Raw genomic sequence first — 18,741 nt, forward strand, 5'->3', positions numbered from 1 at the left:
TTCCTGTGTTGTAGACTTAACTGCTTGGTTGCTTAAGCTTATAAACACTCTTGTCTGTCGTTCTGGAGTGGTTGCAACTTTGCAAACCTGGAAAACAATGCCTAGATCACAGGTATTCTAAAATGATGAAGGAATTTAGCAGATGTTTTTATTCACATGGCTTAATCCTTTTCTCTGGTATCATAGAAAACAGTGCCAAAAAGCTGTGTTCTATTTACAAGCCTGAAACTCCCTTCCTCCCCTGTCATCCTAGTCTGTATTCTGAGCAAATTTAGAGTCAGAGTGGTTTCATGAACAGCTGTAAGTATTGTTCTAACCTGACATCTCAACACCCTGAATGGTGGTATTAGGTCATTGGTTTTTTTGTGTGCTTTTATTTTATTATTATTATTTTTTGAGGTAGGGGTGTTGTTGACAGGGAACTCCTTCCTTTTCCTGCTTGGGGAACGGACCTCTAGTTCCATTGCCTGTTGCTTTTGGGCAGCAGTCTGGGAATTCAAGACCCTGCTCAGTGCAGGGGATAGGATGCAGGATTTCCGCCCAAGCCCAGTCTGTTGAGCTGCTGTCACAGGGCAGACCTTGTGTCTGCTTTATCTTGGTGAAGCAGCTGCACTGAGCAGATTGCTCACACAGCAGCCTGTTCCATCTGTGGGTAACCATGTTCCCAGACAGCAAAGAGAAACCGCTATTGCTCGGTGGAAATAAACTATCTGAATAAAACTTCTTATCGGGGGTTGAGGCTGAAGCTGAAACGGGAGTCGGACACGATCTTGACTCCTGAAGTCTTTAAAGGTCAGTTTGATGCACACTTTTATACCACCACCTGTTACCAGCTGTAGACGGAAGACCTATCTCCGTGCTTGCCCCTAGGCTTTTGTAGGTAAGAAGTAGCCTGTTTTGTCTTTATTGTTTATTTTTGCTGTTCTTTTCAATTTTTGAAAATCCCTTTACATGTATGTGTTAAGAGTGTGGGGGAGGGTTATGGAGAGAAATGAATCAGTGGAGCAAAAGAAGTTGCTTTGGAAGAAGCGCAATTTAAATACAGTGGTCATTTTCCCTAGTAAAGGGCTTTTAGCCATTTATAATCTTTTCCCTCCCTAGTTGAGGGATTTAAGGAATCCCGGGTAGAATTTTTGATGACTTTAGCTTTTTAGTTTTATTAATGTTTTGGATTATTAGTGATAGATATTTGTTGACTGTTGTCTCAGGATTTAAATGAGAAAGTCTCTACTTTTTTTAAAAAAAAAGCCACAACAAGTCTATTTTGGGGGCCCTGGCAGGTTGGCATTTCAGAAGAATGGGAGTGGCTGTAAGCTGATGCCTGGCGATGTTCTTTTCATTTGGGTGCTGCGTCCTTGGCCACATGGGCTAGAATTATTTCTCTTTCTGGCTCAGTGGTCAGAATTTAACTCAAGCAAGTGTGAACTCTGTGGGGATTGTGTCTGTAGTATCCTATGAGAAAAAGTAAAAACCAGGGAGAATTTCAGACTTTGATTTTTATTAGCACTTATAGTAAAGTTGGTAAGAAATGATGGATGTTTAGGATGTTGAGGTTTTGAGAAGGGAGAAAAAATGTATGACCTTTCAGCGGTATATATGGGCTTGGGGTTGGTAAATTTTGTGTAGGTGAGTTACTTGTCCTGTTACCAAAAGGAGTCATACTCATGGTCTCAAACTACAGAGGAACTCAGTACTCATGGTCTCAGACTACAGAGAAAGTAGCTAGTCATGAAGAAATTGGTGCTTTCTTCAGAAAATGGCCAGGATTGGGAAAATCCCTGGTCACATTGCTTTAGAGAAAAAGCACCTGAGTGTGATCTCAGAGCCAAAGGGTATTTTCTGGCAAGTTTACATTCTACTCATAGATTAATCATACTGTTTTATGAGTGAGAAGACATAGGTTTAACTGCTGATTTGGAAGGGGCCAGTTTGAAAGAAGGGTATGTGGCCCTTGACCTACCAGAAACATTGCCCACAGTGCTTAGGAAATCAGTGGTGCGTGACTGAGCCACGCCAGTCCTGCAGAGGCTGCTGACACCCCTCAAGTGTCAGTAATCACTGTTTACTAGTGTGACTGGTTGCTGTGCCAAGATACATCTTTTCAAAGTTGATAGGTATAGGAAAGGAAGAAGGTACCAAAAATCACATCCCCAGAGGAAGGCAACCCTCTTTCCCCCCAGAAATTACTCTGACTCACTTAGAGATGTTTTGATCAAGGGATAGTTCTGAGGGGATTGCTTAGATTTTAACTTTAATAACATTTTATGAAATTTAACACAGATTTTGGTTCTTTGGGCAAGGAAACTGGTTTACCTATTTTTAAACTGCTGGTAAGATTATGTAATTATTGGCTGGGCACCATGGCTCACACCTGTAATCCCAGCACTTTGGGAGGCCGAGACGGGTGGATCACAAGGTCAGGATACCGAGACCATCCTGGCTAACACGGTGAAACCCCAACTCTACTAAAAATACAAAAATTAGCTGGGTGTGGCGGCAGGCGCCTGTAGTCCCAGCTACTTGGGAGGCTGAGGCAGGAGAATGGCGTGAACCCGGGAGGTGGAACTTGCAGTGAGCTGAGATGGCACAACTGCACTCCAGCCTGGGCGACAGAGCGAGACTCCGTCCCCAAAAAAAAAAAAGATTATATAATTATAAGGGCAAAGAAAGAAGAAAAGAGGTTCATCTCTAGAAATGTAACTCTTACAAATTTAAGGTAGACTTTCGTACATGTCATGTGCTCCTAGAATAAAAATATAATTTATTCTTTGGTGAAAGAAACTTCTATGATCTTTAGTGTGGGGAGCATTTTTCTAGCCAGGGTAGAGGCATCACTAGGTTAATAACCACAGATACATTTCCACATGAAATCGAGATGACAGTTCCATTTGCTTTTGGATTATTAAGGTGAATTTTAACTGTTCAATCATCAGTCCCCTTTAAAGAAGTGTCAGAAGCCTAAATTTGCCTCAGACATCATGTATCACTTCCTTCCTGTATTTGCTTGACCATGTGGTGGTCAAGTAACAAAAACCACCACTGTTTTTGGTCTGTTGAGCATGGCCAGCAAGAGGACAACTACGTAATTCTCGAGAAAACAGGCACAGAAATGTTTCTCTTAAGAAAGGGATAGCTTAGTCTGTGATTAGGTTTCAGTTTTGGAAGAAATAAGGATTAAAAACAAGAAGTAACTGCTGAGTAGTTCATTCTTACTGGTTACAGTGATGGGTGGGTCAGAGTGTGTTGTATGTTAGTGAAAGTCAGACTTGTCCCAGAGGCTTTGTCTCATTCTCAGTGGCTTTTTCCTTTTTGTTTTATACAAATCCTTCTTGCTTTTTTGATGATGGCCAAGATGGACTACCTAGCTTCAGCTATTAATCTGTTCCCCCTGAAGCTTATGAATTTAGTTTTCCGTATGCAAGTTGGTGCTACACTCAGATTTGTCATAAAAAGTTAATAGTGAAATGGATGTTCAAAAGACATTGAATTGGATCCTCACTTAGTTCTAAGCCCCTACAAAGGCTAGGGAAAACCAATAACCATGTGATAAAAGAATAGCTCAGCATAGGGTCAGAAATGACACTAGCCGCTGACAGCAAAAGAATACTTTTCCGTTATAACACAAAAGCAAAAACAAAACACATGAAACCTGGAGCATGTTGTATAAATAGTAAGGCACAGGAATCAGTTTTTAAAAATGTACTCTGTAACCTCTCTGCCCTTTCAGAAATGCCAGACGTGAAAGCTGAAGATGAAGTGGATTTTAGAGCAAGTTCAGTTTCTGAAGAAGTGGCTGTAGGGAGCATAGCTGCTACACTGAAGATGAAGCAAGGCCCAGTGACCCAGGCGGTAAGTGGCATCAGTAAGTCTATACGAGCACAGAATGTGTTTATCGTGTTCTACTATGTCTTATTTATGGCTTTGTCTTTTATTTGAAGTTAAGTGGGCAAAATAGTGTTTTCCCCCTTCTCTCTTGTGCTGTTATGTAAATGTGTATATGTTGCTGCAGTTAAGCTTTCATAAATGGTGTATACCACACAGCGAAGTTTTGGAATGGGCTGTTAAACGTGTTTTCTTGCAGATTATGCTGAAAAACATTTTCCCCATGAGCACAAGACTTTAAAATTTGTCAGTAAGCTTAAATTGTCACAAAATCGAAGTTACCACAAAAGGGGATGTATAAACCTTTTCTTTATTTCTTTCCTTTTCTTTCTTTTTTCTTTTTTTCTTTTTTTTTTTTTTTTTTGAGATGGAGTTTTGCTCTTGTCACCCAGGCTGGAGTGCAGTGGCACAGTTTCAGCTCACTGCAACCTCTGCCTCCTGGGTGAAAGCGATTCTCCTGCCTTCACCTCCTGAGTAGCTAAAATTACAGGCATGTACCACCATGACCGACTAATTTTTGTACTGTTTGTGGAGATGGGGTTTTGCCATATTGGCCAGGCCATTTTCCAACTGGCCTCGAGTGATCCACCCGCCTCAGCCTGCCAAAGTGCTGGGATTACAGGTGTGAGTCACGGCGCCCGGCCTATAAACCCTTCTTAAACCTGACTCTTCTTTCTTTATATAAAAACTGATAGCCAAAATGAGATTTTTACTTTATAGCTCGATAGTAACTGTCTAAATTATGAAGTATATCGTTTTCAGCAATGAAAAAAAAGATGTTCAGTAGGCCAGACGCAGTGGCTCACACATGTAATCCCAGCACTTTGGGAGGCCGAGGCGGGTGGATTACCTGAGGTCGGGAGTTCAAGACCAGCCTGACCAACATAGGGAAACCCCATTTCTACTAAAATTACAAAAAATTAGCTGGGCGTGGGTACAGGCGCCTGTAATCCCAGCTACTTGGAAGGCTGAGGCATGAGAATCGTTTGAACCTGGGAGGCAGAGGTTGCAGTGAGCCAAGATCGTGCCATAGCATTCTAGCCTGGGCAACAGAGCAAGACTCCGCCTCAAAAAAAAACAAGAAAAAAAAGATTCAATCAATATGGGGTTTTTTTTTCAGAATAGCTTTTTTCAGGATATGATTCACATACCATAAAATCCACCCAATCAGATAAAGTGCATAGGTCACTGGTTTTAAATAGATTTACAGAGTTCTGCAACCATCGCCACTGAGGCTCTAATTTCAGAACATTGTCACTCCAAAAAGAAACCCCAGACCCATTAGCAGTGTGCCTCTCCATCACTCTTCCCTCCCCCAGCTCATTCATCTACATTTGCTCTCTATGAAACCATAGAGAGATTTGCTGTGAGAGTGTGAAAGTGGCTATAGATAGTACGTAAATTGCCCATTCCAGAACTTCATATAAATGGTATAACACAGTATGTGATCTTTTGTGACTGGCTTCTTTCACTTAGCATAATATTTTCAAGTTTCATCCATGTTGTGGCATTGATCAGTATTTCATTTCTTTTTATTGTCAAACACTGTTCCGTTGTATAGATATGCCACATTTTTTTGTGTGTATTTGGATTGTTTCCACTTTCTGGCTACTGTGAATAACGCTGTTATGTACATTTGTGTACAAAATTATGTGGACATATGTTTTTATACACCTCGTGGAGTTGCTGGGTCATGTGGTAATTTCCATTCATTTGGTTTTAAAAATATTTTTCTTCAAAGTCTTGAGATTATTTTTCTTTGTTTAAAGCTATTAACTTTATTTTATTTTTTATTTTTTTATTTTTTTTTGAGCTGAAGTCTCACTCTTGTCACCCAGGCTGGAGTACAGTGGCAGGATCTTGGCTCATTGCAACCTCCACCGCCTGGGTTGAAGCAATTCTCCTGTTTTAGCCTCCCAAGTATCTGGGTTTACAGGGACTCGTCACCATGCCCGGCTAATTTTTTGTATTTTTAGTAGAGGTAGGGTTTCGCTGTGTTGGCCAGGCTGGTCTCAAACTTGTTATTTCAAGTGATCCACCCACCTTGGCCTCCCAAAGTGCTGAAAGTACAGGCGTGAGCCACTGCACCCAGCCGACTGTTAACTTTTAAAACAAACTTGTTGAGAGAAACAGTGCCCTATACTTGTGCCCTTGTTATATTGGAGTACTGTGGTATGAAGGTGCTGACTGTTCAAACCCACCCTTATTACACATAACATTCATGACTAATGCCTGGGTGGCTACTTGTAAAGCAGGCATTATTCAGACAAATGTTGCTTTTAACTCTGTGAGAAGAAAAGGGAACACACCCTGCATGGGTAGATGTGTCTTTGTTTCCAGAAGCCCCTTAGAAAAGGAAGGAAAAAACTCACATCCTTGAATTCAAATACCTCTGTTTCTTAGTACTCCATTTTAATATTGCAGTGATTCAAGTCATTGAATCCAGACTGGTACTTGGCTCTAGACCCTTTGCTTTCTGATGAGGGTTATCTGTATTCTAATGGTATCTTGTCTATTATAACGAAGAAAACAAAACATGACTTAAAGAAAAGTCCCTTTCCTCTTCTCCTTTTTCTCTAGTTTTAAGAGTTGAGAGAGTGAATATTCCTCTGGTTGGTCAGCATACCTCATTTTACAGATAAAAGAATAGACCCTTGGAGAGTCACATGACTAGCTCGAGGGCAAAGGCCACTGGAAGAGTTTGAGGTTTAATTTCTAATCTAGGACTTACACAACAGGGCAATTCCTCCTTGACTTAAGAAACCTGGGCTCTGATTGGTAAGGATGCTATAAGAAGTCTGAGAACCATGTAATTTGTCTCCAGCTGGGAGATATCAATACCTTATGCTTTGTGTTTGCTTCCACCGTGTAGAGTTGGGGAAAGCATATGTCAGTGGGATTTTCAGTTCTTGAGGATTTGCAGGCCTAAATTTGGAAAGTTTTTGTGTTCACAGCATTCTTATAATGATGTGAAATCTGACTACTTAACTCTTCTCTATGGTGCTCTGACAAACTTCCCTTATTTGCTGTGAATTGAAGGGATAAAACAGACACACACTTGAATTTTTCCCATTTAACTCTTCACATTACTATATTCATCATACAGGTTTTCACTGGATAGGGAAAGAGAGCAGAGGTCTGCAAACATTTTGTAAAGGACAGACTTTTGTAAATGCTTTGTGGGACATATGATCTCTGTCACAACTAGTAAGCTTTGCTGTGAGTGTGAAAGCAGCCATAGATAGTATGTAAACACAGGAGTGTCACTATGCTTCAATACAACTTTATTATGGACACTGAAATTTGAATATCGTGATGGTCATGTGTCATGAAATATTATTGTTTTGAATTATGTTTCCAGAAATTAAAAAAATATAAAAATCTCAGCCAGGCATGGCAGCTCATGCCTGTAATTCTACCACTTTGGGAGGCTGAGGCGGATGGATCACTTGAGGTCAGGAGTTCGAGACCAGCCTGGCTAACATGGTGAAACCCTGTGTCTACTAAAAAAAAAGCAAAAATTAGCCAGAAATCACTTGACCCGGGAGGTTGCAGTGAGCCCAGATGGCACCACTGCACTCCAACCTGGGCAACAGAGTAACACTGTCTTGAAAAAAAAAAAAAAGCCAAGTTTTTTTCAAGGACTGTAAAAAAGAGTTAACTGGCAATAGCGTGTGAGCTCCTGCCTAATAAATACTTGTGCCCCGGTAGAAGAAAAGAAAAAAGAAGCAAGCAAATTTATTTTCTTGAATTGTTTTGTGGTGAAACTTCTAGTTTTTAAACTATAGGTTGGGAGTGGGATCAAGTTCTGTCTTTCCTGAATAGCTTTTTGACAGCCTCTCTAGAGCTCAGTTTCCTTGTCTCTAATCATTCTCTATCTTTAACCTTCTAGAGTCTGTTTTCATGCTGAAAAGGGTTAGAGTCTGTGATTATATTTGAGGGAGGAGTGGCATTTGTGTAATATTTAACCTGATCTTTCTGCCACATACCCTGTCTATGTGCGTGCCTTGGCAGTAGGCCAGTCGTTGCTTCATTGAATCATCCTCTCCAAATGTAAAACAGAACAAATTCCTATATCTTATGCTTTGCTACCGGCTTGAAAACCAGTACTATGGTAAATTTATGGCTGTTTTCTAGTAAATTTAAAGAATCCATTTAAATTCTTGTGGAAGTCTTGTTTTGTAACCTTCTCTAAACGTGTAATGATCAGAGCATAAGAACCTCTGTCGAGTGGCACTACCAAGGATTTAAAGAAAAAAGCTACAGTTGAGTTCTTGTTTTCTTTAGTCCATTAGTCTGATATCTGTCATACAAACTGAGGGGTGATTTTTCATTCCTTAACCTGTTTGACACATGTATTGTAAATAAATCCTTACTTTAAAGGTCCAGTGCTGAAAATCATAGTTTGTGAAGGAATTAGTATCCGTATTCGTTTACTTGTATTCTGAGAGAAAACACGTGTGTGTTAAATGCTGCAGATTTCTTGATAGTCTTTACTGATATTTCTTTATTGGGTTGAAAATGTTCATAATTTTTGAGGCAAAGTTATTACTTTACACATAATGTGGTTTATTCTCATTAATCATTTTATCATTTTATTATAATTGTGGTTTGTTACTGAGTATTGCCAAAGTTGTAATGCTCATTGCAATTTAATATTCAACATTACCTCCCCTTATATGCTTTACTGGTTTCAAGGTATTCAGATTACCTTTTGTTGTAGTCTTTTTTTCCTTAGTGAGTTAATATATATCAAGTACTTAGATCAGAGCCTAGCACAAAACAAGTACAGCTTAGCATTATTATTACTTTAGTAACTTCAGATTACAATATGCTATTCACTTATTTTAGTAACTAGTAGACTATGGTGGTTCAGACTCAGTTGCTGCTTCTTGAACACATGTTATAAAAGCTTCAGGAGTAGTTTCATACTTTAATTTAGAATTGAAAGACATGGAACTTGTTTTACTTCTGAGACCCTTAAAATTTGAAAGAACCTTAAAGATTTTCTGAAGTCCAGCACCTTTTCTTTATAAGAGAAGAAATGGATTCAGGATAGTTAAATGACTTGCCTTGTTTCACAGCTAGTTAACTTCCAGCTGGACTAGAACCCAATTTCTATGCTAATAATTTTTCCATTATACTATTTCCTGAAGAATCATCTGAGGGTACGCTTGGGAAGTCCCATCCACTTGGTTTAGGATGGGTTTTTGTGTTTTAAACAAGCATCCCTGAATGATACTTACGCATACTAAAATTCTAAAACCATTGCGTTATACTTTCATGCATTTGGTAATAGTTGGAGAAATTCCTTTAGCCATTTTAAGATGTAAGCTGATACACTTTAAGTCTTGTGTTCTTACTATAATCGGTTTGGCTGCAGCTAAATACCACTAAGATGATGTTTCTCCAAAGTGCTTGCTTTTGGTGCAGAGATTAGGAAGATTTTTTAGACCTGCCTTTTATTTCCTAAAGAATGATATGATACTGTGCCAGATGCTGGAGGGAAGCAGGAGATGACATTGAATACTTAAGTTCAGAAAAGAAGGCCTTCTGACACCATTCGCCTTCATAGTATGCCACCGTACTGCAAACCAGTATCATATGTTGTAGGGATCTTTTCTCTTCAAGATATGGCCAAGTTCATTAGGAAGGACCTTCCCTCCCTGGGGCATCTGTTCACTGAGGTATCTCAATAATAGTTCCTTTTCTGAATGCTCTTTGCATACGCTTATTAGCCATATGGAACAGTTAATTCTACAAACCAGTGTGTATTGTCAGGGTTTCTATGGTCCTAGGAGTCAAACACTCAAGAACAACTATGTTCAAGAACAACTGTAAAATCCCATATGTTGAGTATTAGGTTACTGGGAAAATCTACTCTTTGTTTAACATACCTTCCTCAATCAAGAAAACATTTAAAATCAGAACCATTTTCTTTTCTTTTCTTTTCTTTTTTTCTTTTTGCAATTATACAGCCAAACATCAAATTAACTGAATTTCCATTCTTAGTTATTTTTACAACAGTATTCATGTTTGTTTCTTCAGGATTGTAGTAAGGGCATTGTTGGTCTTGGAATATTGCCTGTTAATATCTTCCTGAACTCTGTCCTTTTATTATATTTAATGGAACACTCTGTTTTCTTTCTGTTGTCTAAAGGGGGCGAACTTGTATTTCCATCCCTAGTCTAGGAATTTGGTTAAAAGCTTTTGTTCTGTGTGACTGTTCACAGCCTTCATGCTCAGCTGCCGTAGGAAAATATGGCAACCTCTAGGCTGTTTGGTAACTAACCCAACAATTTACAATGCTGATATTCAAAATGGCTTATACATCCCACCCTGTTATTTAATAGTTGTCAGTTTTTAAAAACATCCTTTAAAAATGTTTCTGATATCATATTCACATAGATAGTTTTGTGGTGTGTGTGTCACCTAGAGAAAGGCAAATTGGCCACTTTCTGAGTTGCCAGAAAGTCTTTATCTGCATACATTTGGCATTTAAGAGAGGCAGGCTCTCCCTGAATTACCCCATTTAGGTCCAAAGCTAGAGGAAACTTAATTCTCAGTTTTTTTCATGTAAATTTTTTGGAGACTCTGTATCTTCTCTGAAATGGAGAGTTTCCAGGAAATTATCAGTGGCTCCTAATACAAATTTTTAATACAATTGTGGAAAAGAAGTACCTCAAAGAACCCCAGACCATAAAGTCACAAGTGGCAAAACTATAAACTTAGTGTAAAACTACCCATAGATAATATATGTAAAGGTATAATTTAATGATCTAGTTGTATATTTTTAAGTGACCTTAAGCAAGTTATTTAATTTCTCTGATCTGTGTTTTCTCCTTTGTATAATGGTTAATCTCTAGTTTATTCCAGCTCTTAATTTTTGACCAGTGTATGATTCTAAAACGATTAGAATAATTTAAAAAATATTGTAATCCCAGCACTTCGGGAGGCCGAGGCAGGTGGATCACACGAGGCCAGGAGTTCAAGACCAGCCTGGCCTACATGGCAAAACCCCATGTCTACTAAAAATACAAAAAAATTAGCAGGGCATGGTGGCATGCGCCTGTAATCCCAGCTACCTGGGAGGCCGAGGCATGAGAATTGCTTGAACCTGGGAGGTGGAGGTTGCAGTGAGCCAAGATTGCACCACTACCCTCCAACCTGGGAGACAGAATGAGACTGTATCTCAAACAAACAAACGAACAAAACTGAGGATATCTTACATTTGGACCAAAAGGACAATCATTTGGGTTTTTTTTTTTTTTTTTTTTTTTTTTTTAGTTTGAGACCGGGTCTTGCTATGTTGCAGGTCTTGAACTCCTGGGCACAAGTGATTCTCCTGCCTTGGCCTCCCAAGGTGCAGGATTGCAGGTGTGAGCCACCATGCAGGATTTGTTTTTTTGTTGTTTTTTTTTAATCACCCATTCTTTAACCAAATCCTTACACTAATCAGTTTTGTCTTAAATGTTTTCCAAGGTGTTTTGTTCTGAGATATTAAAATCAATAATACTAGAGTCTGCTTTTTTCTTTCATAGAACTGCTGAATCATAGGTCATATGTGCATTTTAGAGGGGATGTGTATCTCATGCCACCCCCTCTTGAGTGAAAATAACTGTATCTGAGTCTTAGCACTCTTTCTGTCTACTACTTACGCTCATTTCTCTTTTGTTCATTCTTATTATATTGACAGCCAATGATAATAGCTACGTATAAGGGAAAGATTATGGAGCCCAATGAATTAAAGTTTTAATCCCAGTTTTGCCAATTACCAGCTGAATAATTTTGATTCATTTATTTAGAGGCTGTTTCCTCATCTGTAAATTTGGGATATTGATGCCTATTACAAAGGTTGTTTGTATTAACTAGGGTTAGGAAATTTTAGCCTTTAATAGGCATTTTAAAGGCAATAGATATAATTCTAATCTCATTTTAAACTAACTCAGAATTATTAGGCCCATCTTAAGACAGTATGAGTGAATGATTTTAGATAACGATTTTTAAATGGTCTTGGAAGAAGCTATCAATTATATCAGGCCACAGTGGTACTCATTTAACTTTCCATGTCACTTTATGTTTACTGCAAGGGTGTACTAATTTAGTCAGTACTTAGTTCAACAAATGTTCACTGAACTCTATGCTAGGCCTCAGATATGCTGAAATGAAAATAGATGAGTGTCTGCATTCAAAGACTCATATTCCGGTAGGAAAGGCAATTATTAAACCAGTAAATACGATATATTCTTGAGTGTTAAAATACAGGTAAATATACAGGTTCTTGTGAAAAGATAACTTTCAGTGAAATGGATGCTAAATTCTCCTTTCTAAGGAAGTTTTTAAAGAATGTTACATTATTTTTACACTGTGGGAATGAAGATATATGCATTATGTATCAGAAATACAGGCTTGGTTGTAACCAGTACATTTGGAAGGGCTACCAATAGGTGATCTCTTAGAAAAAAACTATATATTGCTTGTGGTTCTAAGTTCTGTGTTGCTTACTGACATAAATATGACTTAGAGCTGCTTGTTTTTGCCTATAAAAGAGAAAGTTTGCATAGTAGAAAATTAAAAGAAAGATGTCATTTGATCTTTGAGAAAGGCCTAGGTCCACCTCAGGGATCTACCTGGGTACCTATAATTTAGCAGTTTTAGATATTCCATATTAGGTTTTGATTGTGGATTTTAACAAGAGGCTAGTGATGTTTCGCTGGTTGGCCACCAGAAGAGTAAATATGTACACTATTTATGGAGTTGTCCGCTATATATGGAGTTGTCTACTTTATCCAGAAAAAGTTTCAGGGGCACCAATTTCAGATATTTCTAGTCTCCTAGGCTGCTCAATTTTGTGATATTAGTCTGTGGCTTTAATTTCACTTATTTATTCATTTAGTAAACATTAAATGATTATTTTTTCCTGGACAAATTATTGCATCAAATATTGGAGTTTTGTTTTTGTTTTGTGGAGATAGGGTCTCAACTTTGTTGGCCAGGTTGGAGTGCAGTGGCGTGATCATAGCTCACTGCAGCCTCAACTTCCTGGGCTCGAGTGATACTCCCACCTCAGCCTCCAGAATAGCTGGGACCAAAGGTGCGAGCCACCACACCCAGCTAATTTTTAAATTTTTGTAGAGACAGGATCTCTATAATGTTGCCCAGGCTGGTCTCAAAACTCCTGGACTCAGCAACCCTCCCACCTCAGCCTCCGAAAGTGCTGGGAATACAGCATGAGCCACTGTACCCTGCCAAATACCAGATAATTTTTGAAAGTTAGGGATCCTTTTTGCCCTTAGCATACCTAGAATCTAGTTAAATTTTAAAAAGCGGCCGGGCGCGGTGGCTCAAGCCTGTAATCCCAGCACTTTGGGAGGCCGAGATGGGCGGATCACAAGGTCAGGATATCGAGACCATCCTGGCTAATACGGTGAAACCCCGTCTCTACTAAAAAATACAAAAAAACTAGCCGGGCGAGGTGGCGGGCGCCTGTAGTCCCAACTACTCGGGAGGCTGAGGCAGGAGAATGGCGTGAACCCGGGAGGCGGAGCTTGCAGTGAGCTGAGATCCGGCCACTGCACTCCAGCCTGGGCGACAGAGCGAGACTCCATCTCAAAAAAAAAATAAAAAAAAAAAAAAAGCAAGCATATACAGATACAATCACAATACATGAATGCAATGCATGAGACATGTTATCAGATAGCATTAATGTGCTATAGGAGATCACAGAGAGGAATACTTCTTGAAAAGTGCTTGTCTGAAACGTAATGGTGTTTCCTTGGTGAGACCCATGTTGTAGCACAGGTGGTATCAATAGTCTCTTGGTAAGAACAGGGATAGCTTCAGGGAGCCATTGATACGCTTTCCAGCCTTGTAGTTCTTTTTTTACTTTCACAATACACTGAGCCCTTCGAAGATCATAGAATTGCCTAAGGATTACCAGAGACACATCAGTTTGCAAGGTAACTGATCTGGCAGTAATCCAGGTTAAAAAAAAAAAGAAAAGAAAAACATTTCACTAGAACTGAAAAACATAAAATTTACCACAGAATATGAAAAATGGAAGTATTCAGTAGTATCTGAACCACGTGGGAATTGAAACAAGTAGTATTTCTGTTTAAATATTTCCATTCAGCCATTGAAAGTTTATGTTCTCCCTTCCTGCCTCTTTGATTTCATACAGTGATGTAGACATTTTGCTTCCATTCTGAGGACACCCAAAACCCTATCACTGCTGTGGACCTGAACAATTGGGACATTGTCTTAAGTGCACATGGGAAGTCTTCAGAGAAAGTTAGTTGATGGTGAAAATGCCTTTCATAAAGTTCAGGACAGAGAATACTCTTATGAGCACTATCTAAGTTTAAACCTAACTCAGAATTCAGAGTAAGCCAAAATGTTTATTGTATTGATCTTCTTTTTCTGTAGCTGGCATTTGATCCTGACTGAGTCATCAGTATTGATATGTATTTAAGAGTTTTGAAAGCTTAGTTGCTGGGTGTGGTGATTCATGCCTATAATCCTGGCACTTTGGGAGGTAGAGGCAGGCAGATTGCTTGAGCCCAGGAGTTCGAAACCAGCCTGGACAAAACCCTGTCTCTACCAAAAATACAAAAATTAGCCAGGTGTGGTGGCATGCACCTGTAGTCCTGGCTCCTTGGGAGGCTAAGGTGGGAGGATCATCTGAGCCTGGGGAGGTTGAAGCTACGGTGACCCATGATCATGCCACTGCACCCTAGTCTGGGCAGCAGAATGAGACCCTGTCTCAGAATAAAATAAAAAGCCTAGTCACTTTGGGGTTGGAATTTGGGGTTATGGAGGTATAAAAATGAGACAGATTTTTCACATGTGATTTCATTGTTTGTACTGAAGATGGTTGCAAAAGATGTCTGAAACAGTTTGAACTAATTATAATAGGAATAATTGGGGTAAATGTATAGCTTCACAGTTGACGTTTATGATTAAATACATATTTGAAAGGATAAATTTGACTTGGCACTTTCATTTACGTGAGATATGAATGTATGTGTGTGTTCTGCTGTGTAGAGTATGAAGTACCTTGGGAGTGGCACATCAGGGACATTTTTGCTGAACCCCTTCTCTGAGGCAGAAAGAAAAGACATGGTGGAGTGGCTAAGAAGTTAAAAATTGTGGATTATTTTATTGCTTGGAATCCCCTCGACAAACGATAGATTAGTAGAAAAACATGCCTGAACTGGAGATATCCTGTTCCCTTTTGATTTATGTAAAAACAGCACGTGATCAAAAAATTTGTAATGGAACCATTTAGAGGTCTTTTCTATTCATATTCCAGATTCTGTAACTACGGGAATCCAAAATCTTCCAAAAATAATTGTTCTCATTATAGAATATTAGTTTAGGGAGGAATTTTAGTGAGCATGAGGCTTGTGCCCTTTAATTTGCAAGAAGGGAACTGGAGTACCCAAAGAACTAGCATACTCAAAGGGCCTGCCATCATTTGTGATGCCCGTGAGCTTCTCCTTGCCCACCTCTGTCTTAGACATCACCTGTCACTGAAGTAAACTCCTCAGTGTCACATGGTAAGCCGGAGGCACACTGAAAACCTCTCCAGTATTTCTGCTGGAGATTCTTTAATAGGAAATCCTTAAATAGGACCATCTTTACTGATCAGTGACATTCCTCTACTTCATGAAATCCTTTAATCCCCACTCCCCATACATTAAGAAAAATTATGGTAAGGATACAGCTGAAGGTATACACTTGATCCCTTTGTTGTGGTTGATGAGCTGTGTGCATCTGCTGTACTGGTGACTGCAGTACTTCCTTTTAGCAAATTGCCCTCTGATACAGATACTTGGAGGCTTGTGGCTGGGCCATGTGCAGATCACAGTATAGGGTGATCTGGGTAGATTTAAGATTCCCACTCCCTGTTGCCTTCTCCCTTCCTGAGCATGGCATCTTTATTTTTGGGTGTGCTTGTTGTGTGTTACCTTCCTTGAAGTTTAGTGGACATTGTTACCTACCAAGGCAATAAGCCTGCATGAGTCACTGTGGAATCCAGGTTTGTGTAATGCCAGTGTTTTCTGACAGCAGATGAATGATGTGAAAAATGGAAGAGCCTTCTGCTTGTCATGTTCTTCCCTAGGGCAACATCCTGGTTGCCCTGGGAAAAGCAGAATTGTAAGATCCTCTTTCCAATATTCTTTATCTTTTGGTTTCTATGAAAATAATAACTCAAGGAAAATGTGCTATGGTCAGTTTTATTTTTGACATCATTAATTTCTTTCTTTGTCATCCTTCCTTCTTGTTTTGCTACCAAAAATTTTGTTGTGTTTATTTTTTCCCTTGAATCAACTATAAGCCAAGCTCTTTTTAGGTGGAGGGACCTGAAGACAATGGGTTGGTTTGGACTCCCCCTGCCATGCCGGGCTAAAGAAGAACCAGGGGGTGCCACCTCAGCCACAGGCCCCTTGAAATTAGGCCTAGGCCTGGTGCAATCTGGAGAGGATGCATGATGAGAAGCATCAGAGCCCAGGTAGTGTGCAGGTCTCTACTTTGTGGGCAATAGGACATTTATTCTAAGAGGCTCAGGAATTTTTTCTCTCATTCCACCCCTATGAAAGCCAGAAACTGTGGGAAGCCACAGACTGACTTGTCAGCGGGAGATGCATGGAAAAAACATATGTCCATGCATGAATCCCTTACTTCAAACATTTGTAGCAAAGATTCCAACAGTAAATTATGCTGTTGGAACATAGTCCTTTCCTCCAGGAGATGTTACTCTTGTGCATTTCCAAAGCAAAATTCAGCCTTTAATCTGCAAATATCTGTTTTGTATGCTGAGTGTTGTAATAGAAACCAGGGATGCCATGGTGGGTAGAATAAGATCTCATCCCTCAAGAAGCTCTATTGGGAGAAACAAAGAAATGAACCAGGAGTTGACACCTGGGTCATGGGAACTCAGAGAAGGAATTTTTCATAGTTTAGGCCTATCCACACCATTGTCCCTTCTACTGTTCACTTCTGGTAGCATTGTAACATCAGGCATTAAGTGGAATTCTGCTGAAATGTTTCACTGAAAGGATTTTCCCTGTTGACAGCATTGCTTGCCTTGAAATAGAGAGTTAGACTTTTCATTCCAGTTCCAGAAAGTGATGCGTGTATCATGATTGTTTTGCTATGAAACAGTTCCTGTCCCTATTGCCCTTGTAGTCAACACAATAGGCTATGTTCCTTCCCAGGAGTCATTAGGTTTCCCTAATGGGATGATGGAAAGGAGGGAAATAGAGCTCTGGCCCTCTTCCCTCATTAGTGCTGAAACCTGGTGCTATATCTGCTTCACATCAAGCTCAGTGGATTGTTTTTCCCTTGTCTGAGCCTGTTCTTTCCTCCTTGAGTGAGGAAAAGGATTTAAATCCTGGCTTTCCTGACATGGAACTTTCCTGCAGTGGCTGTTGCAGCTGAACGCATTAAAAGGAGTACCTGCAAGCTGTGAGAAGAAATATTGTTTGAAGATTAGCATATAATATAATGTGAACAAGTGCTCTTAGGTTTGCTTTTAAATCCAAAGACTGTGTTCTGTAGAATTTGAAAAAGAATAGAATTTGTCATTGGCACACCCCACCTGTCATAGCCCCACAGGCTTCTTTGTAGCCACTGGAGGGTCTTAAGTTATACTGGCAGTAGTGAATTCAGGTGATTGACATTTGCTGCTGGGTATCAGAGTTACAGTGTATCTCTACCTCCTCACTTTGGTTTTGGTCTCATCTTGGGGAGCTACTGTGCTTTTAGCTGCCCCAGAAGGTGGGAGGTGGCAAGCTCATCAGTGCCTAACAATGCCAAGTTTTCTTTGTTTTATTCCTAATGGGAACTTAATACTGCCATTTGTCTGTTTCTTGGCATAACTCTTTGGGAAGAAAGAGGGGTTAAATAAAAACAAAACAATGCATACCTTTTATGAATATTATCTCTGGGCTGGGTGTGGTGGTTCATGCCTGTAATCCCAGCACTTTAGGAGGCCAAGATGGGAGGATTACTTGAGTCCAGGTGTTCAAAACCAGCCTAGGCAACAAAGTGAAACCCCATCTCTATTAAAAAAGAAAGTAACAAATAATATTATCTCTGAATTAGTCTTGCTGTTTTTTTTAAAACTTGGAGTCACCCTATTGGTTAGATAATACCAACCATCTATTAGCAAACAAACATGAAGGTGCCCTGAAATATGACTGTTGTGGAATGTTGCCTTGATCCTTCCTTGTTTATTAAGGCTGGTTTGTGGGAGCTTGGAGCAGGAAGAAGGGAGGTAGAAAAAGGACAGAGAAGATGAAGGAGACCTTTAATGTGGGGGCTGGGGAAGCAAAAGGATAGCTAAACTAAACGTGCCTCTTGACAGCATCTGTGACTGACCATGCACCAAAGCCATGATATGGCAACAGCTGTGTAAAGGCCTAAGATGTTTAATTCTTGTAGCAGTTGTTCCTGTAACTTCTTGTGGTATATCACCCCCGCATAGAATGGGGAAGATGGGAATAGCTTAGATTAGGAAAAAAAAAAAAAAAGGCTAGCTTACTGTTCTTCCTCTGAAAAGAATTTTATCACATAACCAACTAGTTTAGTCTAATGGAGGAAGATAATTGCACAAATCTAAACAAATAAAAAGTGGGAATTGTTAAATATTTTTGAAAGCAAGGCTTTTACTTTTAGATATACACAATTACTCGGAGGAAATTTCAACAGCTGCTGCTAAGTAGAGGCACTGCTGGGCCATCTGTAATGTAGTAGACAGGACTTTAAATATTGACATCCATTTTCATAACACAAATGTTCCTTTAGGAAGTTCTTTTTAATAAACAAGTGGTAATTAAAAGATTTAACAAATGT

The 18,741-nt window shown here is 39.5% G+C and overlaps 1 protein-coding gene across 10 annotated transcripts in view; it reads left to right on the top strand.

Annotated features, from left to right (window-relative positions):
• AKAP13 (A-kinase anchoring protein 13) overlaps positions 1 to 18,741 on the top strand; it is a 362,601-nt gene that overhangs the window by 199,183 nt on the left and 144,677 nt on the right. For all 10 annotated transcript variants that reach the window (XM_026448352.1, XM_026448354.1, XM_026448353.2 and 7 more), the window contains one exon: positions 3,728 to 3,849. In XM_026448352.1, coding sequence (XP_026304137.1) covers positions 3,728 to 3,849 — 122 coding nt within the window. The remainder of the gene's footprint in view (positions 1 to 3,727; positions 3,850 to 18,741) is intronic.

Source organism: Piliocolobus tephrosceles, chromosome 6 (assembly GCF_002776525.5).
Source record: "Piliocolobus tephrosceles isolate RC106 chromosome 6, ASM277652v3, whole genome shotgun sequence".
In the NCBI taxonomy this organism is placed as follows: Eukaryota; Metazoa; Chordata; class Mammalia; order Primates; family Cercopithecidae; genus Piliocolobus; species Piliocolobus tephrosceles.